Source organism: Tyto alba, unplaced genomic scaffold (genome assembly GCF_018691265.1).
Source record: "Tyto alba isolate M040663 unplaced genomic scaffold, T.alba_DEE_v4.0 Super-Scaffold_19, whole genome shotgun sequence".
Taxonomy (NCBI): domain Eukaryota; kingdom Metazoa; phylum Chordata; class Aves; order Strigiformes; family Tytonidae; genus Tyto; species Tyto alba.
The window spans coordinates 5,435,959-5,460,892 of NW_024881281.1; the positions used below are offsets into that span (position 1 = coordinate 5,435,959).

The 24,934-nt window shown below is 42.4% G+C and overlaps 1 protein-coding gene across 1 annotated transcript in view; it reads left to right on the forward strand.

The window, feature by feature from the left end:
• SSH2 (slingshot protein phosphatase 2) overlaps positions 1 to 24,934 on the forward strand; it is a 104,750-nt gene that overhangs the window by 14,352 nt on the left and 65,464 nt on the right. The window contains exon 2 of the mRNA XM_042791432.1: positions 21,898 to 21,941. Within this exon, the coding sequence (XP_042647366.1) occupies positions 21,898 to 21,941 (44 nt within the window). The remainder of the gene's footprint in view (positions 1 to 21,897; positions 21,942 to 24,934) is intronic.

Sequence of the window (24,934 nt, forward strand, 5' to 3'; positions counted from 1 at the left end):
TCTCACTGAACAATTTAACAGTTGAGCAGAACATGAAGCTTTAAGGCATCTTCATCCAGGGTCTTCTGGGAGCAGTGTAAGCATGCAGTAAATTACCGTTCTCGTCCTATGTTCTAGAGATGTAAGAAGCCCAGGCAGTGTAGTGAAGGGCTTGCTCGGAACGGATGCGTGTATAATCTTGTTTCTTAACTGGAATGGGACTGCAAGAGTCTTTTTTTTTTTTTTTTTTTTAAAAAAAAGAGCTACAACTTCATACTGCTTTACTTGTATGGTTTTCTTTGTTTTGTCTCTTTCTTAAGTATAGTGTATGGACAGCGCCATGTGTTAGGGAACACTTCAACTTCATCTTCAGAGACTTTTCGTATGTAGCTTTCTACTGAAGTCAATGGGCGTGGAGGTAAGCAGTGCTGAGTGCTTTCTGAAAGCATCACTACCACCCACTCTGTAGCCTGATGCACACAACACTCCTTGTATTTGAGCATTGTTTGTTTTTTTTTTTTTTGAAAAAGTCGCATGCAGTTGCACAATGAAGACACTGCTTATTTGTGTAATGCAAATCCATTCCCACTTGTTGGTACAAAGTGCAAGCAGTGAGCATCAAAGTGTGGAAGACTTCACAGATACTGCATGAACACTTGCCACTGAACTTCAGTGACATCCCTGTATTATGTCAAAATAAAAGATGATTTCACAGTTGGTCTGTGAGTGAATGAGTAGGGTTGTACGTTACTGCCTGAGGCGTTTGTGCTACTGATGCTCAACACCTTTTGCCCTGCTATTGTTTGTTTATGTATTTTTACAACTGCTGAGTTTAGTCTCTCAATGGTTAATCATTTTATCACAAGCCAGTCAGAATCAGTGAGAGTTTCCTGTTTCCTTGTCTTTCTCTTTATTTCTGTTGAAACACAACTTTCTCTGTTGAAACAACTTAGTTGCTGCACTCTTCAGTTTCCATCTAGTGGCTTAAAGCAGAGGGAGGGGAAACTGTCTGAAATGGCCTGATACTCACAGAGATATTGACAGCTGGGTCTGGTGACTAAATTGTTATGATAAAACACAAATTCATTAGTTGATGCTGTTGAAATCCGCTGACTTTTCTGCACTCCTAATAGAAGGCTTTAAAATATCCAGCTGCAGACTGATCCTCTCCAAGCATGTGACACTGACATCAGTCCTAGAAGTGAGACATTGAACTGCCTCCAAAAATGAGCTCATCGGGTGATATTCAATGCACTGATTTAGCAAAATATTAGCTAATTTGATTACAGTCACCTGTACATACTGTTTGAAAGATGGGAATTTATTCCAGATATCAGTGTTATAATTCTAAAATCCTTTTGATAAGATGCTGTGCTCCCACTGTATGTTGGGAGCTGGACTTGGCAGAGCCTATCTCTAATTGCCACTACTTTGCTCCAAGACTTGCCAGTTTCTTTGCTTTTCTTCTTTCCTCTCTGCACCCATTCCATTAAGCTATAGTGAGTAAGAGTTGGGATTCTGTTGTTAAGCCATCCCTCTAAAGCCACTCATAAAACTAGCTTAATTTTCTTATGGATCTCTTGAGTTGTTTAAATGGCTGCATAAAAACACAGCTATGTCCTTTCCCAGGAGTCTGGGTAGTGGTTCATCATCAGCCTGACCTGCCATCCAAAGCAGAGTGACTAGTCATGACTGAAATGAAAATTAAACCCTGGCAGAAAGGTCCTGGAGGCCAGCTGCTCTGTGCCTCCAGCTTTCTCACCTCCTTCATCTTGAGGTCAACAGGAACTGCATAATCTCACTTGGGACCTGCACAAAGAGGGAAACACATCAGTGATGGTGTCCCTGAAAAAATGTACTTGTCCGTTATTTTGTAGACTTGAAGAAATTCAGTATTTACCTATAATTACAGTAGTAATATGTTCTAGATGCTAGTGTCCCAGCATCTCAACATATGCCTGATTATTTATTAATTTGAAACATGGGCATAAGGGGAACAGTATGTTAGAAGAAGGCTTCATGTGAATTTGTGCAGAAGCATTGTTGTCTCCCTCCCCCCCACCCAGTATTTTCTGCCTGTTGTTGCACATTATGGGATTGTTTGTTTTGGATGCTATTTCCTGCTGAATAGAAGTCTTTATTAGGCTGGCCATAATGTTGCTTTTTTCTTTCAAGAAATACTGCTGCTAACTTAAGACAGAGGAAGATGCTGTATCTTACAGGGCTGTAACAATGTTGTCTGGATTGCGATCTGTTGTGCAACTAGAGAATTACACTGTGAAAAACAGAATGGGGAAAACTGCTGCTGATATATACAAAAAGTTGAGGTGACGAGAAGCTCTTCAAAGCCCTATGTATAGAGCAAGAAAAGAAGCTAGGTTTGAAGAGCAAGCAGTAGAAAATGAGATAGGAAGAACTCTGTTCCTGCAAGAGTAAATGATCCCCTAGAGGAGCCAAGGAGGCTGGTTGATGTGAACTCTGCACAAAGTTCAGTGGAGAGTGCTCTGATGTCCTGTGTGATACTGTCTCTTCCTAGTTCTTGTTTACAAGAAGCTGGCATGCTTTCAGAATAAGCTTCGGAAACATCCTTGGTGGAGAGGAAGATTGGGATGACAAAAATACTTATTTGCATCTAGAAAGTTAGCTACAGCAGTAACTATTCAAGTTGGCTTAATGGCTGCTGCCTGGTTTTGGTTAACTGCAGGAATTGTGCTGGTGAGAAGTGAGGTCTCGGGGTAGGACTGTGCAGTCCTTGTGGTGCCTCAGCACATGCATGCTGCTGCAGCAGTTCGGTAGCGTTCTTCAGATGCTGCCTCTGCAAAATGATGAAATAAACTTCTGCTTTTCCCAGTAAAATGCCTGTGGTATGCGTGTCACTTAGTTGTTTTAGTTGGTCTTTATTTAACAGTGGCAAGAGTTGTGCAGAATACAGGCAGAGCATGGACATGGAGCATTGAGCCCCACCTGTCCTGCTGTTGGAGGGCAGGAGGAGGTGGGGAGAGAGGGAAAGGAGGAAAACCGCATCGCCTGTGCTTGTTTTGATACGGAAGAGCTCTTTCCAGTGATTTGAGAAGGGGGTGGGGAGAGAACCAGATGCTCTTAGGAAGTTCATACCGTTGTTAATAATGTAATTCACAGATGGTGGTGAAGGCCTTGAAGAGGCTTTCATGCAGTACTTATGCTCTGTAATAGACAGATCACACATAAGGGCTCACAAATAGAGATGACTTAATCCCGAGGATGCCTCTATAGTGATCTATTTGACAGTGGCCTTGCAGATAGTTGTAACCTTTTTAAATAGTTAAGAGCCGTTCAGGATCCCTGAACGTTGAGCACTACTCCAGAATTGGACCAATCCTTAATTAAATTGTCAGGATAAAATGTTAGCATAGCTTTGAGACTTTTCCAATGGAAGCAGCTCTTATGAAATAAAAACCAAGTTCCGTTGTCCTGGTACAGAAATCAATACGGATAGTAGAAGTGTGAAAATCAGTTTGTACACAGTGCCATCTTGTTAAGAGGCAGTTCTGGTTTTATTTCCATTTGTTTGGTTGGAGTTTGAAGCAGACCTTGTATGTGTTCTGGATAGCTGTTAGTACTTATTGGCAGTTAAGGAGAAGGATTGTGGATTGCATGTCCTCTTGCTTTTCTAAAAAGAAGTCACTCTTACCTGTAAGCTTTATAGCAAATGAACAGGCTGCTGCTTTTCAAACATGCAGAATCAGAAAAGTTTTAGCTCAAGTCTATGAAATTAAATTAAAACACTTGCATGTTTGTAAGAGGCGTATTGATAAGGACTTCACTGACTGCTGGTCAGCTGTTGTACTGGCTGTAAGCTATGTAACTGAAAGTATATACTAGGGACTTTAAGCAATATTGACTTATATGGTAGCACTAGCAATCAAAAGTTTCAGATAACATGAGAACTGATCTTTGCTTTGTTGTCTACTGCAGTCTTTTTCAAGTGTAGCTCCTCCCTTCCTAAGAGATGTTTCTATCATGTTTTTTATTATTATTCTTAACTTCTTCAAGTTTAAATTGCAATTAGTAAATTGGCTGCTTGTGATGTTTGTCATGTGATGGTTCATGAGCCCTGAAGAATGTGCTCCTGTGACTTCAGCCATGTGTTTGCCCGCACCAATGCAGGCTGTATCATGTGTTCTTGTTGGTTTTGCATTTTAAGTTAAGTAGTGGAGGGGGTGGGGGTGGAAAAAAGGGGGACTATTTCAGGGCTAAGATACCAGAAATTCTCAGACTACTTAATTTATGACCTTGTTCACTAGTTAAATGCAATCCAGGATTTTCTACCTCTTCCATATTTTCACAGAACTGTTTTCTGCATTAGAAGCTGTTGGTTTTTTTTTTTTTTTCTTACTATCCTCTTCAAAAAACAGGATTAAAAAAAATGCTTTGGTAGAAGAAATATTTTGAAATCTTGGGGGAAGATACTTTTTAATTATTTTTTTTTATACATTGGTGAGGGGTGTGTCCTTTATCCAAGAAAGTTGGAAATTATCTGCTCTGTTCCACATTTTTGCATGTATCAACTGTGGCATCTGTAAAGCAGTATCTTTGTTACTGCAGTAAAATGAACAAACTTGAAATGACCATATCTGTGCCAAGAGTTTACTGTTTCTCCACAACAGCCAAAGTTTCTGAGCGCTAAAAGTGCTGTTAGTGAACCTGTGTACAGGTTGTAGTCCCACTGCTGGCGTGAGATGTCTCTGACTGTCCCTCCTCTGAACAATGGAAGCTGGGCCCTGCCAAGGCTGGGGACTGACAAGGTCAGGCTTCATTTTAGATTTGTTTTAAGCAGTGATTTCAAGCATTTGGGCATCTTTCTATTTAATTTCCTTCCTTGGCACCATGTAATACTTTTTTTCATATATATGTGTGTATATATATACACAAAGACACACATATATATATGTGCTGCTACTGCTGTTCAGTCCTGTGTTTCTCCCGCCACCCCCATTTGATACAGCAGCTGCCGTTGGGTGTGAATCAACATTCTTAACTCTTTGAGGTCAAGACTTTACAGGAGAGATGACTGTCAGCTAAAGTTTTTCAGTGCCCTGAAGTCTCTGCATGTCGATGCCCTGACAGTAAAGCTGTACATCTTCAGCAGCTTTAATTTTTCAACAGGTGGGCTGTGCTCTAGAGTTCACACATTATTAGACTTTTTTGTACATTTTATGTCTGTGTGGGCTAATGCATTTCTTTAGATTTTAATCCAACAGCAAAGTAACATGGCTTTAATACAACGGGGGTTTTGTATCACTTTTTTTCGTTCAAGTTGGATTTCATTTTCAGCTCTGACTCTAGTATTTGTTGCTTCATAATTTGGGTCTTTTTGCTTGCTCTTCACATTGTTTAAAAAAAAAAACAACCAAAACCAAACCCAAAACAACCCACACACAAAACTCTGTTTTGCTTAGCTCATACAGTATTTCCATTTGGCTCAGAAGATGTGGATTTGTGAGCTGAGGGAATCCTCATTTGGCTGGTCACCCAAGCTTTCTTCAAGAGCATTAGTAGGCTCTACTGCTTAAGTTCATCAGAGGACTGACCTGCTGTAGTTTTAATGAGATTTATTATACGTGTACCTTTTGGATTCCACAGCTTGTTCTTCAAAACAATCTGTATAAACCTGTTAGTAAAAGCAAAACTGCTGACTGAAAACTGAGTCTTTATACTGAATCTGCTCTGTGTTAAGATTATTGATTTCTGAAATTAAAATAATATCCCTTGTGCCATTGGCATGCAACTTATATGCGTTGTTTGGCTAAGTGCTTGTATTCATGTTTCCCTCCTTAGTTCCTCCAATCCTCCCTCTCAGAAAACCACATTGATCAAACCCTGATATTGCAGCTGAGGCTTCGAGATGATGGAAGAAACAAAACTGGATGTTACAGTTGATGGGTGATTATGTGTGAATTACGGATACAGCTGCAATCCTAAAACATGCAGGAAAGATTGAGAGGGGTAGGTCTTGGCCAAATGCAAGTGTGTATTTTCCCTAAAATTGCCTTTGGCTTTCATAAAAGCTTGACAGCATTTAATAATTTGAGTTTTGTTATCTTAAAAAACCTAAGAGTTCTTGGCTTGCTCCAAAATAAGCTCCTGTGATCTTTCAGCTGTGGGACTTCAAGGCCTTGAAGGGGATCCAGAGGTACCAGAGGGATATAGGTGCACACTAGCTATCATTGTGTGAAGGTGGCACTGGAGAGCATGGGCAACGTGAGCTGGGAAACTGGAGTCTGGAATGGGAGTATCTGGGTCCGTCTCCTCCTGACCAGCAGGACGGCTGAGTTGCTGCAGCAGTCTGGCTTAACTTTGTTCCATTTGCTGACTTCTAAGGTAGTGTTAAATCTCTGTGGAAGATGTGGATTGACAGGCCTGTAGTGAAGATGGCCAGCAAACACAGTGATTTGACTTGTTCCACCAAGATTTGGCAAGCTTAATGACTAGGTGATCCCTGGAGCTGTGAAGAAGAATGTGGCTTGTAAATAACAGAATTCATTAGTTTTCCTCTGCTTGCGCTGGGCATTTGTACATGCAGCACTCAAGTCTGCTGAGGCAAATGCATTGCTGGGTGTAATGCCTTTCCTCTCTCTTTTTTTTTTAAGTGTACCTATTAATGGAAGCAGAGTGCATAATGTAATCTTAAAATAGCTACTCCTTGAATGCAGAAACATTCCACTTCTGACTAATCGGCCATTCAGAATGAGCGTTTAAATATGCACCAGAGACTGAGCGGCGGCTTTCCATATCTGCGTGAATGGAGTTAGAAATGTATTGCAGCTCAGAGCTCCGCAGGCATCTTGCTCCTTGTTTTGTCCTTTTACCCCACACCTGCTTATCTCAGTGTAACTGCTTCTGGCCTGGGAAGCACAATGCATATTCTGCTTGCTATCTCTTTAGTTAGGCAGGCAAGCTGATGAGGTTGTTCGTTCTCACTACCCCTGAGACAGGATCTTGGAAGGACTAGGCTGATAAACAGTCCTCAAAACCAGATTTCTGTTTCTCTTGGTTGTGAATGACCAGGAACACAAAGAGCCCATGGTCCGAGTGCTGGCTCTAGTGCATAGCTTGAAGAGCTTGGCAGGCACCAGGGAGCCCGTGTGCAGTGCTTTTTCTGTGACCGGCTGCTCCACAGCAATGCACTCAGCTCCAGAGCCTCTGGCCCAGCTCCACAACGAGAATTAGACATGCAGATATGTGTGGGGGCAGGATCCACGTGGTCTGTTGGGTCACTGACCTAAAGCCTGTCCTAGCTGAAGCATTTCTCTTACAACTGCTCTCTGCCTGCCCAGTGGGATGGTGCCAGGTTAGAGGGCTCCCTCCCAGGGGACAAGTACCACTAGAAGTGAGTATGGCCTCACCTGTCAGAAAAGGACACTTTCATACAGCCACTTGTCCTCACTTCCTCTGTGCTATAAGAGGAAATGGGCAAGACTCTTCTTGGGATTCCTCTGCATGTTCACCGTGTGGGTTTTAGTTTTTCTGCAGAGCAAATATGTATATTGGTTGGATTGGGCTGTTGATGCCTAGTGTGTAATGAGACAGCCCTCATGGGTTGCGTGTGCCGGGCTGTATATAGCACCAGTCTCTCCTGGCAGGCTGAGCACTGAGGACCGGCTGCCCACTTCTGGTGCTGTCTTCACTCCCCTGCTCACGGGGATTTAGCGCTAAGGGAGCTGGCTGGGTCAGATCAGCCAGGCAAAGTCTAAAGAAGTGATTTTCTTTTGCTGATCAGTGTTGCTCTTTCACATACTGCATGGCCTCTATGGCTGTAATTGTATAGCCGTCTCATTTAGAGCTGACCTCAAAGGCAAGTTCTTCTCTCCTCCCAAAAAGGGGGATTTTCGCATAAGGGCTTACACTGGTTTAAGGCTGCTTTATCTTAGTATAGCATAAACCTGTTTCTAGTTATCTTGAGGCAGAAAGCAATTGGGGGATTTGGGTTGGACTGGATGATTGATTCCTGCTGATTTAAGGAAGTGCCTTTTGCCCTTACCTAGCTAATCTTAATTTCCTTCTCTGGCATAGGCAGTAGGTACTTACTCTACATTGTCTCTTGCAGTAGGACAAAGTTCTGTGAAGTGCCATACTCTGAGCATTGGCTTCTGCAGCTCTGCTCCTCAGGTGGCTATTTGTGCAAGGCACTAGCCAAAGGGAAGGGAGAGTTTTAACTGGATTAACCTCAAGAAGAGAGTGTGGGGATTTAGGGATTAAGGAACCAAAGGCAGCTAGCAATCACTGATTTAAAACCCATTCTAAGAAAGCCAGTCTCTATAGACTGGAAATACAATCCTTCCTTACCTGCATAGTGTTGAGATGGTCAGTGTTTTTACCGTTGAGGTATTAGAGAAGATGGTTTTAGGGATGCAGGGCATATGTAGGGTGTTTTCTCTTAAGACTTGTGTATTGATGGGAAACTGCGCATAATTGACAACTCTTTAAGAAAAAAACATTGAAGCCCTGAGTGCTCAGATGAGATCTTAAACCTGGCACTCGGAAGGTGTGTTGGTGGCTTACTCAAATGTAATGAGAACATGTGGTTTCGATAGACCTGTAGCTCTTCTAACTTCATGCACTCCCCTTTTATACCTTTTACCCTTGCCCTAAAGTGTTTCTATTTTCCCATTTTTTTTTTTTTTTCACTGATGCTGTTATGCATCCCCTGCAGGGAAAATCCTAGTAGATTACAGGATTGATAGTAAGACTGGGAGATGTGGGAGAGATCAACAAAAACCTGTTACTAAGGAGACAGGAGTTTTAGCATTGTGTCTCTAATGGCCAGTCTGCCGAAGGGGAAACAGATGGTACAAAGGAGGCTGGGATTATATACACAAGTACTGCAGGGCCACAAATCTGATACATCTATTGAACTTCCAGGGGTCAGGCAAATCCAGTCGTGTGCCAAGACTAATGTGGCTCCTTTGCGTTTGGCACAGTGTTTTCGTCCTGTAGTTAAAGGCGGTTCTGGAGGGTGGGCTTCTGCATCAGCCACTCCTGCTCCTGGGAACAGCTAGGTTTGGTATGGAGTGAGGACAAGCAGCTGTATGGAAGAGTGTCCCTTTGACAGGTCAAGCTGTACCCACTGCCAGTGGCCCTTGCATCCTGAGAGGGAAATAACCAAACAGAACACTGTATTCTGGTTTAGTACAGCTTTTCTCCTGTTACCGATGCACACGTGTAGGAACGTGACTTTTTTTCTTCCTGGGAGAATGGGACGATGGGTGGTGGCCACAGTCACTCCCAGCTTTCGACACAACCTGACCTTTATTGCAATATAATGTTTCGCAGAGTCTTCAGTTTCTGGAGTGATGCTTCCAGCTCTGTGCTGCTCACCGGGCGCCTGCTTCCCCTGCTGCTGCCTGCCTGCTCTCTCTGGAGAGAGATGGGAAACGACACTGCTGTTCTGGACTGAGCAGTCGGTAAATACGCAAAGGCAGAATTCATCCTGGCCAAGGACAAACAGTGCCGGAGTCACTTTTGCAAGAGACTAATTAAGATCTGTTTTTATTGTATTTAACTTTCAGGCTCTGAACAGGACACTGATTTGTTAATAGATGGAGAGTGCTAGATGACTACAGTACTAGAATTAATAGCTTGACAGCATTTCCTTTTTTTCTTTTCTCTCCTCCCACAGCAATTTGGACTGATACCCAAGCAAACAATAACACAGATTTTTGGAGGAGCTGGCTGGGAGAAATAACAAAAGTCAAGGGGCATTTGTTATGCAACTTTGTTCTGCTCATATTTGACTCATCCAGAAAGCCCTGTTCTACTCCTCAGCTTCATTTTCCTTTCTCTTCTCCTTTTTCTTCAACCCCTGTTGGAGGAGGTGTCATGTTTGCTGCCTTGCTTTTGGTCCCTTGGAGACTGCTTAGACCCTTGTATCTCCAGCTGGCTGTAGGCATGCAGTGCTGAAAGAGTGTAGGCAGAACTCTACTGTGGAGAAACAGTGTACGAGGGCCTGTAAACCAGCTTGTATCAGGCAAGAAAATGCCTCAGCATGTTGGCTTAAGTTCCATCAGCATGAGACTAATACTTGGGTGTATGTTTTAAAGAAGTGAGTGATTCCGAGTAGTTTATAACCATTATGTTCCTGCTCTAGTAGCAATGGTCCCCTGCCAGAAGTGGGGCAGCTGGGAGGCTGTTCTGTGCCCTGGGGATGGAGGATGTGAACAAGGAGTACGTGTTGTACCTTGTGATTCCCTCTGCAGTCTCTTGCCAGGGAGTATCTTCAGATGTTCCTTTCCCTCTGCTCTCCAAAGACTCTGCTTTGTGTCCTGCATGTACAGAGAGCTGTCCCAGCAATTCCTTTTGAAGTTTTGCCTGGAACACTTGGATTTTTTTTTTACCTACTCAAATGGAGGCTAGAGGTGAAGAGACTTTCCTGCCAATTCCTTTTCTGATACAGTCTAAACTCCTGCTGTTAAATCTTTACCAGCCACTTCTGTTCTAGATATGTCACTGCAGTAGAGGAGGACTCCCTGGCTGTGCTTTTGCTTGAATCCAGGGTTATGCAATAGCAGCCTGCAAGTGCCAACGCAGATGCTGCTGCATCCAGACACGCTGTACAATGTAGTTGCTTGGATACCTTTTTTTTTTCTGTCTTTCTCACAAATTCTAGGTAACAATTTGCAACTTCTAACTGTACCATTGAACACAGATTCAGGCTAAGCAATGTTAAGTATTTGAAATATTAATGACTACTTCTCCATATTGCTTTCAGAGGTTGAGTATCATGGAATTTGAAAAAAAAAAATAAAAAAATGGGTGTCGCTCTGCTCCCTTTTCAGAGTCTTGATTTCACCTTCTTAAGTGTTAAATAACTTCCCACTTTGAGAATTTTTTTTCATCCAGAAAATCATCTTTTAATTACTGATGCACTAGGCCAAGGGCCCTAAGTGGCCTGGCTGTTGGTGCTTATAGTTCAGGTAGGACATGAAAATTTCTGCGCTGCTCCTAATTCATCCACTGTGTCGTATGTTTGTTATGTCAAGGGGAGACTTAATGGGAGCCTGCAGGGATTGGATCCTGGAGGAGCTGAGTGGGTGAGAGTCTCTTCTAATGTTCTGGCAGGGAGAAAGATGTTTGTGTTACAGCCAGCTACTCGGCTTTAAGAGCGTACTGCCGAGCCGGTAAAGGGTGAAGATGCAATTTAAATGTGTCTCATAGGTGGCTGTATGTGTTTTCCTCTGTGTAGTTTAAGGCAAGCTGTCAAAAGGAAAAGCCCATGCCTGGTTATGCTGCTGCTGACCAGGAATTAGACTTTTAACAACAGAGCTGTGCTGGCACAGCTTTGTTCTGTAGACACAGCTATGATGTAAGTAGGAATGGTATCCAGATAGCTCTATTCTTGTCCCCTTATGGGAATAATATGTTTCATATATGTTGCAGGTGAATCAGCATTGCTTTAGTGGCCCTACTAAATGTTCTGGGAAAAGTCAAAGCTCTGGAGTTGTAACTTGAACTGTGCCTGCGCAGAGCCTTGGAATAAACTCCCTGGTTTTTAATGAAGATAACTGTAGCAGGGATACAAATGAGGCTGCTGTGTGTGTGCACCAAGGTAAACTAGATGCTAACAGGAAGATGGCTGATTGCAAGACAAAGACCCTTCCCTTTGCAGTGTACCTCCCTTCCTTCCACCCTCTTCCTCCTAAAACAGCCCTTCGGCATGAGGAGTGAAAACTAAGTATCCCCCTCTTTTTTAAAAAAGCACATGTAATGTTTGTTCACTTCAACGGGAAACTGACTTAAACCAGAAGCTGGTGTTGGGCATCTGCTGTGTCTGGTCGATGTCCTTATTCCTTGTAATACATATTAGCATTGCTCGTGAATGATAAAATATTATCAGCTCCAGTTCCAGGTCTCCAGCTTCTCTGCGTATGGCTCGTTAGCCAATTTGGTTTTGAGATTCCTTCAACCTTGTTTAGTGTTTAGATCTAGCTGTCTTTTTTTTTTTTTTTTTTTTTTTTTTAATGCACCAGTTCAGGAGACTTTTTCTCTCCCAGCTGAAACAGGCCCAGCTTCTAAGGTGAAGATGTCAGCCCTCTGGGTGAGGAGGTGCACACGGCCATGCTGCTTCTGAAAGCTCCCCAAGTGCACTGGAAAGTTGAGCAAGGTCTGTGTTTTAACAGGTAGTGACCGGAGATGGTCTGAGGTGTGAATGTCCATCCTTCATAATTGCACAGGGACAATTTCATGCACATAAATGTGTCATCCTGCATGAACAGATAATGAACAGCTGCTCATTGTGGTAACCTGTGGAGCTGGGATTTATTTTAATCACAGACTGTTGTGTTGTGTAGGAGCCCTGCCCTAAAATTCACCAGTGTACACATGCATATCTTTGACTTGGTCAAACCATACCCTTGACATCAACAACAGTTCCCAGTACGAAAACTGGAGTTATAGTGCCTGTGCTTATACAGCAAGTGAGTTTTCTCACACTTGTCCCATCATCATAAGTATTTGTTATTATTGTAGGGAAACAAATGCTTCTAGATTTTAAGACTTCCAGTGGACTACTTCATTAGCTTTGCCTAAAAGGAGATTAAGCAGGTATCTTCAAGGCTCTAGGAGGCATTAAATCTAGCAAAGCATCATAATTATGTTAAATACCTGCCTCTAGTGTCATACTTGCGCAGTGTTGAAAAGCCTTGTAAAAGTTAGAAAAAGGTCTAATCGGGGTGACAATAGGTTTGTTTGTTTTGTTTTGTTTTTTTTCCTAGTGTCTGTGTCTAGAGATGATATGCTACTACACTTTTTTAGAGAGGTATAATACTGCTTTGGTGCAGGGATATTTAATGTGAATATCTGTCTACAATGTTTGTATTTTTTTTTCCCCCTTGGGTGTGTCTCTGTGATTAAGGCAAAAGCTGTTGTACTCCCCATCAGGCAAGCTTATTTCACTGCAGAAATTCAGTTGACAGTAATCTCCTTTTTAATCTGTTCTTGTGGTGTAGTGTAGCAGGCTGTGTCACACTGTATTTCTCATCCTGACTCTTGTTGTACCAGTTGGAGGCTTCTAATTTTTGTTTTCAAGTGTTTCAGTTTTATTTCTGCAGTTTTATTGAGGCCTAACCTAAACAAGGTTTGCATAGATCTTTTAGCTCCAGTGGGAAGATGAAAGCTTTGATAAGAAACTTGGGTTTTTTTCTCTCTCTGGAGGAGCGCAATGTCTGTGACCTAAATATACCAATTACTGACACAGCAAAGTGATACAGAAAACAATCCAGAAGGAATGCCAACCTCTGAATGAACACTTGGCTGCAGAAAGCTATTGCTTATGTGGGACCTCAGACACAGAAGTGTGAGGAGGAAAACAGTGTTCATTCAAAACATTTCATGCAAATAGCGATGGGTGAGAGAGAAATGGCTTGAGAAAGTTGCTTGTTTACCCCTTATTCCTATAGCTTTGGAGAGGTAAAAGCAACATGCAAAACACAGCGCAGTCCTCCCCTTTTCCATTTGTGGCCTAGTTTGCTCAGCTTAGCTTTTTGAAGAACTTTTATGTCAAACTTAAAGGCTTTCTGGTAGCAGCTTCTGTTTTTAAAAGTGTTTGATGGCAAATGTAAGTATTTCAAAAAGTAGTGATGAGCTACCTCTCTAGAGCATACTAGGTGACTTTATTAATTAGTTTCATAATTTTTAATAATGGTTAAGGTTAGCTATCTCCAGAGACCCAAGGGATTCTGAAGTGAACTGTTTTTTAATTCAGCTTTGAGACCTGTGCTCTATATGTGAGTACTTGCACATTGCTACCATGTTGATGGTTTCTATAATATGCAAAATAAATTGGTTCACACAAACTGCTGCAGATTTCTGGTTGTCTTTGTTCTCCATGTAGCAGCTGTGGAATTTGCAAACTCTGGCTGCCTGGTTTTTTGGTGGTCAGATCACCCTTTTTAGTACAAAACTGCTACTAGACACAGTCAGGCTGGAAATGGTGCGTGTTACCGTTCAGCATCCCCCCTCTGGCCCCGGAAGCTCAAGCTGGTGAATATGTGAGTAGTCTTGGACTTCTTGCAAAAAAAAAAAAAAAAAAAAAAAAAAAAAAAAAGGAACCTTTTATCAACCCAGGTTTTCGATTCAGCCCTTGTTTCTTTTTGCCAGCCAGAGTGTTGTTGCTGGCACTTCAGCCTTACTGCAAATGCAGGATGTGTGGGCTTTTTGCTAACACAGTTTATTTAAGCAATTGATACAACTCAGACTACTGTATGAAAGTCTCTCTGCTACAGAAATGTGTAATAGATATTTGGCAATCTGACTCAAACATTTGTCTGTCTTTGTTCCAGCAGATGATTTGAGATTATTGATAGGACCAGCCTTGTGCAGGGCCTGCTGTTGAATAGGCATCTGTCAAATATTTCACCTTGGAAGGTGTTGAACTTCAGTTCTGTGTAATGTCCATGCACAGATCCTGTCCCTTGGACTTCAACAGCCTCTATTCAGTTGTTTCTTTGGGCATTTAATGCCAGTCCCGTGCAGATGTCAGATGCCCCGGGGCATCTCTAATGTCACCATGTGTCCGTGTCAAGAGTTCAGTTGATCCCTATGGAATCTGAACATCCAGTGGATGCTCTTATCTCCGGGTGACTTGTACTGCATTAGAGGAGAGGCTGTGGCTGCAGTGATGGCACCCTCTCTGCAATACTTGACCAGACTGGGTTATCCATGTGTTGGGTAATAGTTGGGGGAGGGTGGTTTTGGTACTGGCTTAATACTTGCTGCCACAAGAAGAGAGCTCCTGTATGGAGGAGCCTGCACTGCACTGTATGGCTGGAGCCCAAGGAAAGATACACTGGGAGACTGGTGAATGTTATGAAGAGCAGTATTTGCATGGTTTAACAACTGGATCAGTGCCTGGATGCACAGCCTCTGATTTGACTGAAGCAGCTGCCTTCTTCCCAGCAAAGGTCATGTTCAGCTCAGAGGCACCTAGTGTGTGTTTGAACAACTGGATGGGATCTAGCCAAGGAAAGGGTAGGCAGAGAACTAGATGATTGCTCATTTAATTACAAGCCTTTTCTTTGTAGTACCTCCTTTGAGACTGGGTCTAGGGTTGTTCACATGATGGTGGCTTGACAATGTTAAGTGAAAAGCCTCTCTGATGCATTTGAATCTTGCTGTGGGTTTGAGGGGAAATCTATATTAACTAATTTTCTGTTGTGTAAATAAGCTGCCAGTTCACCGGGAGAGGTGAAAAGGCTTCAAGTTTTGTCTCACATAGCTTCTCACAAAACAGCATCTGTGTTCCCACTCTTGCACAAGGCCTTTCTGCCCCTGCTAATAAGGATCTTTTTTTAAAAAAAAGAGCAATCTTGACTTTGAAAATTAACAGCCTCAAGAAATTAGAGTGGTTTCACATCCACCTCTTGGCTCTGTCTTCCTGTGAGGAATTTGGGATCACTCACTGCTGGTGTTTGTTATTGTGCAGAGGATTCATGTAAAATGGAAAAGCATACCAAACAATTAAAATAATGAAGTTTCCCATCCAAAAAGCAACATTTAGTCAAGATTTAGAAAATGGAGCAGGGGAAGAGAAGTTCTGTAATGTGTGAAATGTGCACATCACAGCTATGAGCAAAATGTTGACTTGTGGGGTGAAAACTGTCTAAATTGTCAGTGCTCTCTTGGTATTGATTGCTGTGACCACTCACACTCCTGATAAAAAACACCTCCCAGGCATTGTCTATACAGTCAGGTATGTTGGCATAAAATCATATGTAGCAAGCAGTTATTAAATTGGAATCTCTTTTAAGGCTTGAAAGATGTATCGTTAGGGTGTAGTCTGTGTGAAATGTTCCTTGGTTAGTAGAAATGTAGTGAATGTTAGACACAGGACTTACGCTAATAATTGTACCTCCTACAGTAAAACAACTTGCTGTGATGTTCCTAATGTTAAATACAGGCAGACAGCTCCAGTCCCTGTACATAAGAATGCAGACTGAATCTTGTTTATCATTGCATCAGTCTGCAAAAAGGAGATTTATAAGGCTAGAACTCTTTCTGTGACATGGAGTGACTCCCATTGTATAGAACAGAATAGCGCTCAAAAAATTTCTCTCCTCTCCCTTGCCCTTTTGACGACAGATAGTTGGCAGTGGATCAAAGCACAAACAGGATTAATGTTTTGCATATTCTGTCCTACATGGCCTGAAAGGAGCAGAGATGGAATTTTTCATCTTTGACTCTAAACTGCATTTAATATCGTGGCCTAGTTTAGAGCTATGCGACTCATTCCTTCCATTTCCCCGGAGGCCTCTGTTTCTGGTCAAGGAAAGCAGGGCATGACTCCCTCTGGACCTCATCAGTGCTGCTCAGCTTCCTCCACGTTGCAGGCTGGTGAAGGAGGCTGGTTTGAGGCTGGAGCAATCCAGCATCAGGAACCTCCAAGTAGCGTTTGTGGAAGCTGCTGTCTTTTGCACCTATTGCTGTGGTTACAGCACGAGTGCTGCAGGGCACAGGGAACCTGGGCCTGGGGCAAGAGCCAAGGTTCTTGCTACCACCTGTGTGAAGGCAGCGTTAGAAGCTCAGGTGAGACACTGTCACAGGTCATACCTCCACATGGCTGGTTCCAGTATCCATGGATGCTGTCCAAGCATGTTCCTTCTCAAAGTGTAAACTGCCTTCTCAAAGATGTCCTCAGAAAGGAATGTTTTGATCCACTTTTTGGCTGATGAATTGCTGCACTGGCAGCAGTATTTCCTCCTCTTTGGAAACATGCTGAAAATGGCAAGAAAATTTGAAGGTGCTTGTTTTAGTGGTCATGTCAGTATTAGAGTAATTTCTTTCACGGAAGCTTGCACTTGACCATGAATTGGGCACATCAGTCTTCTCTGTCCTGCCCTCCCCTCTAGTGGGGTGACTTGTCATTGCAGCTTAGCTTTGGCTGATAGTTACTAAGGTTTTTGTGATATTTTGCAGCTACAAAATTACATAGTGACCAAAGCACAGCACACAAAACTGTAGGATGGGTATGGTATACATTGGATGGTAGCATGGACTTGTGGAAGAGGAGAAATAGTAGTGGTGGGATATGTGAAATATGGGAGCATTGTCTATATCCTCTTTCATACTGAATGCTCTCTGCCCATGAGAAGGTACGGATGTATTTGCAAAGGAAATAGTTGATGGGGTGAAGATGATTCAGGTACCTGGATCTGACCACTGTAAATACCAGGACAAAACATGAGATACAGGGAAGGAGTAGGTTGCAGGCCGGTCAGAGTTGCTGATGGGAAGAAGAGGAGGTTAGTGAAGATTATTTTTGTTCCAGATAGCATCCCAGGTACTGGCATTGGATTTCTTGCTCAAATCTCACTTGTCTACAGTTCTGTTTTTGTAGACAGTCAGCTATATTCTGAATAGATGTGTTTCTCACACAAATCTGCTACATTTATGTCTAATATTAAAGAGATCTTGTAAGAGCTTCAGCAGAGACAGATGGTAATTGATTGGGCCATGTCTAGCCTCCTCCACACTGAGTTCTCGAGGGCTGAATTTTGAGTAGAACTAAGATAATGAGCTGCATATTTCAGGATCTTCTCCTGTCATTTGTGGGACTTTTGGCTATGGCATACCAGGCTTGCCAGTTGCTGTGACGAACATTTTTTTGGCATGTGGAAATAGCCATTCATTATAATACTAAAAATGTTTGCATAGCTTGGGCTCCTGAACAGCACAGCAGAGACTTCAAGTGCTTTTTCAGTTGTTTTACCTTACTGTGGGTTTGAGGAACTTGTTCTTCAGCCAAATACACGTTTTTTGAGCTGGTTTGGCTTATACAAAAAACCCATCATGTCTTCAGCTATCTTGCATGTAATGAAACCTCTCCCCCCCTCCCCTCTGACCTCTTCTTCTTGCCCCCCCAAGTCAACTTTTTTGTCAACCCACAGGGAACTCACTGGAGTTTGTGCTCTGGCAGGATCTGAGAAGTTCCAGTGATAACAAACACACCCACAACAGCTAACGGTGTTTTCAACAGGACTTGAGATGAATAATAAATTCATTCAAAGGAATCTAACTGCACAGCTGATGCTGGCTTCAAGTTTCTTGTCTTCCTGATCTTGATCAGAACATTTAGCACACCAAGTCCTTAACTTGATGCAGCATCCTGAATGAAAGGTGTTGTGGCTCTAATATCTTTCTTACACTTGAATTTGTTATCCCCATCCAACACCATCAGAATGCTGTGAGGCCGTTACATCAGGTCATGCAGCCCAAAGTAGTGGGGTGGGGTTGGGGATTGGGCAAAGCCAGTGCTGGTAACTCTAGGGCTAGTGTCTTTCTTAGTTTAATAGGGCTGCTAATATTTGACTGACTTTTCAAAGGTCTGAATCCTCATTCTGCAGATCTTATGTGCATGTTTTATTTGTGGGTTTGTTTTTTTTTTTTTAAAAAAAAAAAAAACCTTCTGCTACAAGAACTTCTAATATGTGGGTCCATTAAGGAAAACCTATTGAGAGGTGTTGTGAGTTGTCCACTGCTCTTAGCACTAATAGTGTAAAGGACATGCCACATCCCTCTCCTTCTGCAGGCAGGTCTGCAGAAGCTAGTGCAGAGTCTGCTTGGGATAACCCAGAGGGATCTGTGCTCTCAGACGCGGGGGCAACAGACAATTGTCCATACTGACATAGCCCAAGGTGAGTGTAACACTGCATGCTATACCTGTTTGCCATAACTGGTGTGTGGCACTGAGCAGGTGGCCTCTGTGGCTTCTGGGGTGACATCTTTGGCTGCCTGGCTAGGCGGAGCACTGTGTGTTCTCAGGGATTGGAACTATCCTTTTTCGATAGTGTTTTCTACTCCAACCCACTTGGAATTGCTTGCACTGGGGTGCCAGGGTTAGAAACGAATATACACTCTCCTGAGAGGTGCTAATAATTAGGATTACAAGTTTAGGGGAAGAAGTGCAAGGCAGAGGAGGTATGAGAACTATTTAGGACTGATGTAGACTTTTGTTGCTTGTTCTAGAAATGTAGGTCCTTACTGCTTTCATGTGTGCAAGGTAGTTAAGCACTAGCAAGCTGCTTGGAAGTGCTCGATGTCTGCAAACTTAAAATGCTGCTGTTACCACCTGTCAAGACAAAATAGGCCAAAATACAGAGTGAGCAGCACAGTCCGTTGCATAGCTATTGCCCCTGAGGTGTTAAGCACCACAGTCAAAATGTGGAGACTTCGGCCATGTGGGGAGCACAGATTGCCAGGACAGCTGTCCGCTGTCAGGAGCTGTGGACAACAAACAGCCTGGCTCAGATGGGTCCTGAGCCAGTGTAGTTACTGCAAAAGCTTGAATAACAGAAAGTGACTCTGTGCCATTGGATTCTTCTTGAGCAAGGGCAGTCCTGGGTCTGTATCCCAGAGAGTATCCCAGAGTGTCCTGCCAGCTATGGAACGCAGCTGATGCTTCATCTTGGGAACAAGGGTTTGGCTCCCTGGTATGAAAGAGCTCTGTGGCTGCTCATGTGATGGCTGCTCTTCATCTATGTATTTGCACCCTTCTGAATGATGCTACAGCTTGTTTTCTGTTGCCTGGAGTTCACTGGTGTTTTCATTTCGAAGGGGTTGGGAATGCTAGCTTCCTTATCGAGATGCTAAGCTAATTCTAAGGTATGATGAGTAGAAAGTATTCCTGCCAGCTCTTGATTTTTGTAGATGGTCTGCAGGTTTTAGCTTGTATTTGTGGTTGCAGGTGGCTCCAAGTGAACTTCTTCATGATGGTGTTCTAATTCTGTTCTTAGAAGACCGGTAACAAGCGTGCATTCTTTAGTTATATCTCACTGATGCAGATCATTTAAATAAGAGAGAAACAGACTATCCAGTAGGAGTATCTGTATTTAATTGTGCATTAAACAATGAACAGAATATGATCTTTGCATCCAGTAAGCACAAAGAATGTAGGTCAAAAGATTCTCAGGAAAAATCTGTTTATATGGTTATCTTACAGAAACTTAACTTTTCCACTCCTCCCCTTTTCTGAGCTTGCTGCTTGGTTTTGTAATTGTGTCTATTCCAGAATCTTTCCTTCTTCTGTTGCTTCCCTTCCTCTCCTGCCCTGGGTGGCAGGTAGGTACATGTCCTCTTTGGCAGAGCTGAACCAGAGGCCTGGGGATGTGCAGTTCCTCGTTTCCTTTTTTCCACATTTGGAATTGGCATTTATCTCGTTCCACAGCCTTCCCCTAGCCCATGAAATCTCTTGCACACCTTTCCTTAGTTTCTAGCTGTGTGCTGTGATATATAAAACAGAACACAGTGTATGCATGATAGAGCATCTTCCAAATTGCTCTCCTGAGGCAAGCTAAGAGGAAGAAAAAGACAGTTTGCCTTCTCAGAAGAGCTGTACAGTCTCCCCTGGGGTTGTGCATGGGAGTATGTTATTGGAAACCATTGCAGAGGTGTTAGGGCTGTACCAGGGAGGAGAGCACCGTAACTGTTGGTATAAATTGAACTTCATCCTTGTGTGAAACACTGTCACTCTCTGCTGACATTTTGGCTTCAGTCAGCTCTTCTGCAGGTGTTTGCAGAAAAGCAGCTCTGGCCTTCCTTTGTCCCTGCTTTCCCATTTCATAAGTACAGTAGAAATGCATCATTTTGTGTTTGCCCTTGGGACCATTATAAAGTGACCTGTGAGTTCAGGAGTAATGCAGTGAACATGACAGTTCATTCTACTATAGCCATGATACTACATGTGCCAGCATCTTCACTCATGAGAGGATATATTCATCTTAAATGATGGTAGAGTGAGTAATAGAAAAAGGAGAGAAATGGAGTAATTGTGCTGGAGCTTGGTAAAAGTTAGATGGAAAATAGCTCTGTAACCAGTTAGAAAAAAAAAAATGAACACTTCAGAGAATTAAATGCCCACTGCATGACTCCATTAGTAAAACATAAGCACCCTTGTTGTCATAGTGGCACTGCTCTCTTGCAACCACCTACTTGCTGGTTTGTGTCTTGAAAAATGACCAAAATACATGGTGCCATACTGAGCTCTTGCTCTTCATTGTGGGTCAATTCTGTGCAACTCCTGTTGGGCCATACACTGCCAGCACATGGTGGGTGCTCACTAGACAGGAGATCTTCTGCAGGAGGGAAGCCCAAAGCAAGCTAGGAATTATATTATGTTTTTGCTTCCTTTGTGCTGAACTTGGGTTTTCTTGGGATGCCTCTGCCCTGACCGAACGCTTGGTATATTTTAAAACGTGTTTGTTCCTGCAGACCTACACGAAAATAGTAAGTTTTCACTGATAAAACAGATCCTATACCCCATGCTTAGCCACTGCCTGGCAATGCATATGTAAATGTACTGTGAAGTGGAATTAATTGCTGAGATCTTGCTACTGAGGTATTGCTTTGAGCTCTAGTAGGTAGGCCTAGTAAAATTCCACAGCACGTAAGAGACTGTGCATATTAATTTTTCAATTAAAGCAGCATAGTATGTCAAACTTATACTTTCTAGTCTATCTATGCTCAACCAGTCCTATTTGGCAGGTTTATTACTTGCTGGTTTTGTGAATTCTTCCACTTGATTGCTGACACTGGGCTATGAATTAATATGATCTACATAAAGGTAATAAGAAGCACAGAGTTTTTTGACCAGAAATAAATCATGTTTGGCTCCTGGCCTACCTCGTTTGGCAGGGTTCATTGGAAGTCCATGCAAAAGCATGCTAAATCCTGCAGTGGCAAATATTCTTGTACTTTTGAGTTTTTAAAAGGATTTTGAGAGAACATGAAGTGACAGCTGAGCAGAAAGTGAATTCCTCTATAGTGACAGCTACATGCAGAAGCAATGAGAGTTTCCTTTGCCTTCTACAATCAAACCAATGAAATGCAAGTCTTTGGATTCTGCATATATTAAAGCATATTAACTTTTTTTCTCCTTTCCTATGTATGCAGGAGGCAGACAGTGGGGAAGAAGAATGCCGGTCCCAGCCCAGGAGGTAAGATTGTCACTTGAGACTTGTAAGAGTCCTCAAGGATACCTTTCTGTGTGAAATGTTCCACATGGGTTTTTGTTGTTCTGGCATGTTCTGCAAAAGTTCATCATTTTCCGCCTATTATTAATGTTGCACAACTGTACTGAAAAATATATTTAATATGGCCTAAATGAAGGGGTTGCTGCAGCAGGAAATGGGAAAAGTCAGATTACACTCTAAAAATATATATATAGGGAACAGTTTGCAAAGATGTCAGTGAGTGTATTCTCCAAACTGTTGTTTGCATCCAGGAAGGGGGTGTCCTGCCTGCGGACATGTTCTGAATAACACGGTGATACTCCACTTCTCTGTGCATTTGGAGACTTTGCTTATATCTTAGGAACAAATTCTGGTTGTGTTGTTCCTTAGCTCCCTCCACTGTCGTACGTTGTTTCTCAGGATTTGGTCCCTCATCAACATATTCTGAGAGGAATAACCATCTCTGGCTAAAAAGTCTCTGTTGGCATCAAGAGCTGAATTGGATTACTCTAGTTAGCAGGAGTATCTCAGGAGAGACTTCAGCGGTGATAGACATCCTCTAGCTGTGTTTCTTCTCCTGGTTAGGCCCTTGTGTACATCTCTGGGATTTGTGAAAAGTTGTACTTGTAGAAGCTGAAGTACAGGGTGTTCCTGTGCCTGTAAAGGACACCTTCTGCTTTAAATACCATGTTCAGTGGATGCATAGATATTTGCTACTGATGCAGGTAGTCAAACATGTACTCCAAAGTTAGAAGAACACTGAGAATTTGCAGGGATTTTTTTTTAAATTGGGATTGGTTTGAATTGAGATGTTCACCTTTTGTAAATGCTGATTTCAGTTGCTTCAGGAAGAACCTTTTTTGAGAAATGCTTATCCCTAAAAAACAAACAAACATTGAAACTCAGCTGACTGAACAGTGACAAGTACTAATGGTGGTTTTATAATGCAGTTGTAGCCTTAAGGGTAGACATCTTGACGTGTTGTAAGCTTTGTCTCCTATCTTCTGAGCCATCAAAAGAATTATTTTAGCTAAATTTAATAAAGGCAAAAACTGTATAGAGCAGAAAGTGCTCCTGCTGCTAGAGAAGTTTTCTTGGCTTAAAATGTTGCAGTCAGATTTTATGAAAGACATAAGATTACCTCCAGAGGGAGTAAAGGGAAAGTGAAGGTGGAATAGTTCTCCCTTTGAGCTCTTTGCCTGTTACAATTCTTTGCTTAATGTTGTTTGTGAGTAGATAACAACAGAAGCTGTAATTTCTAGTATTTAAAAGACTTGAACAAGATTTAGTCTTTGGGTTTGTGGTCAACTTGGTTGAATCTGCAAAAGAAAAAGCTGTTCTGGCTGCACGTTCCCATGATCTCAGTGTAGTTCTGCAGTTGTGTGGCCTGGAGAAGGTGAGTTGTCTCTTTCCTTCAGTCTTCTACACTTAAATGATGATTTAAGAATTGCTGTTTCTTCATTTTACAACTTTCATGACTGAGAGGAAAGCTGGAAAGCACAATTCCCAAAAGCTCAAACTGAACTCAGCTTAACTCTGATTTTTAATTTCACTCGCAGCCTTCCAGCAGTCACAAGATCAACTCATGACTTGGTCTCAGTATACATAATGTATTGGAGGGGATGGGAGGTATTTAATTGTTGTAGGCACTTAGCAACAATTGTAGGTTAGGTTTGAAAGGAGCATTTTTTAATACATTTTAAATAACTTCCTGGGGTAGGAACTGACAATCTGCTGTTGATATGGTGATCTGAACTCCATGACTCCTGTTGCTGGGGTCAGAAAGCTAACTGAAACCAAGAACCTTCTTAGGGAAAACAAGGGGGTGGGTGTTAAATGTGTTTGATTACAGTAGGCTAAAAATAATACAGTCAAATGTGATAAGTAGTCAATGTGGTGTCCTGCTGTGGAAGAGCAGCAGATGTCTATAAACAGCTTTTGAGTGTATCTAATCCCAAATTTTCAAGGGAAACATAGCAAGTAGTAGTTATTAAAAATCCAGACAGTAAAAGGCAGTGGACTGAGTTTGGCTTTAAAAGCAAAGGTATGTTACCAGCTGCAGTGTGACCGATGCAGCACTGTGCAGCAGCCTGACATTCCTAGCTGCCTGCCTGGGCAAGGCCAGGTCGGTGGAGTTCTCCGGAGGCATAACTCAGGTGACCTGGCTGTAGCTACAGTCAGTGTTTGGGGTGGGATTTTTGGTATGTGTAAAATGCATCTGATGAGTCCTTTTGTCTCCTGCACTCATGTAAAATTTGTTCAAGCACTACCTCAGGGTAGCATGGTTGGCATCAAGCGTGCCCAAACTCATCCTGTTAATTGGTCCTGTTAACTGAACAGTGAATGCAAGGGTACTACTGTGGCTAAAAGCATGTTTGGGTTAATAAATTAACTTTTCGATATTTATTCAATAGGATGTTAGAGCATAGAGATATTCATGCTTGCAAGGGAATTAGCTTAAAACGTAAGCATAAGCACATAGACGTGTTTGGTGACAGAAGATTTCTGCAGTGATCAGTCTTGAAGACCACTGAGTACAACCTTCATTTCCATCCTAAGTCTCCGTGTCTCTGCACAGTCTGGGGATGGCTGTCTCAAAAAGTGACAACTGTTCCGTTTAGATCCAGCTCAACAGCATTGCTGGTCTGGTGGCTAGCAATTTCTAGATAGCTTCTTGTGTTAGGTTTCTGCTGTTTATCTTTTCTCACAGATAAGGGATATATATTGAGGTGAAGGGGAACATGCAGAGAAGACTGGCAGTAGGACAGTGGGAGTGACTAGTGCTTGTTGAGCAGAGGCTATAATGAGCAACCAGTCTAAAATGTCCTCCAAAGAGGCAGAGAAATGAGTTTCAAACAGAAGCTTAAACTTGTAGGTACATACATCAAGATCATCATACCTAAAACAAATAATCTGTCTGGTTACTGACCTGTTTGTGCTCTTTAAGATCTAACACCACCGAGGACTGTGATTGCATG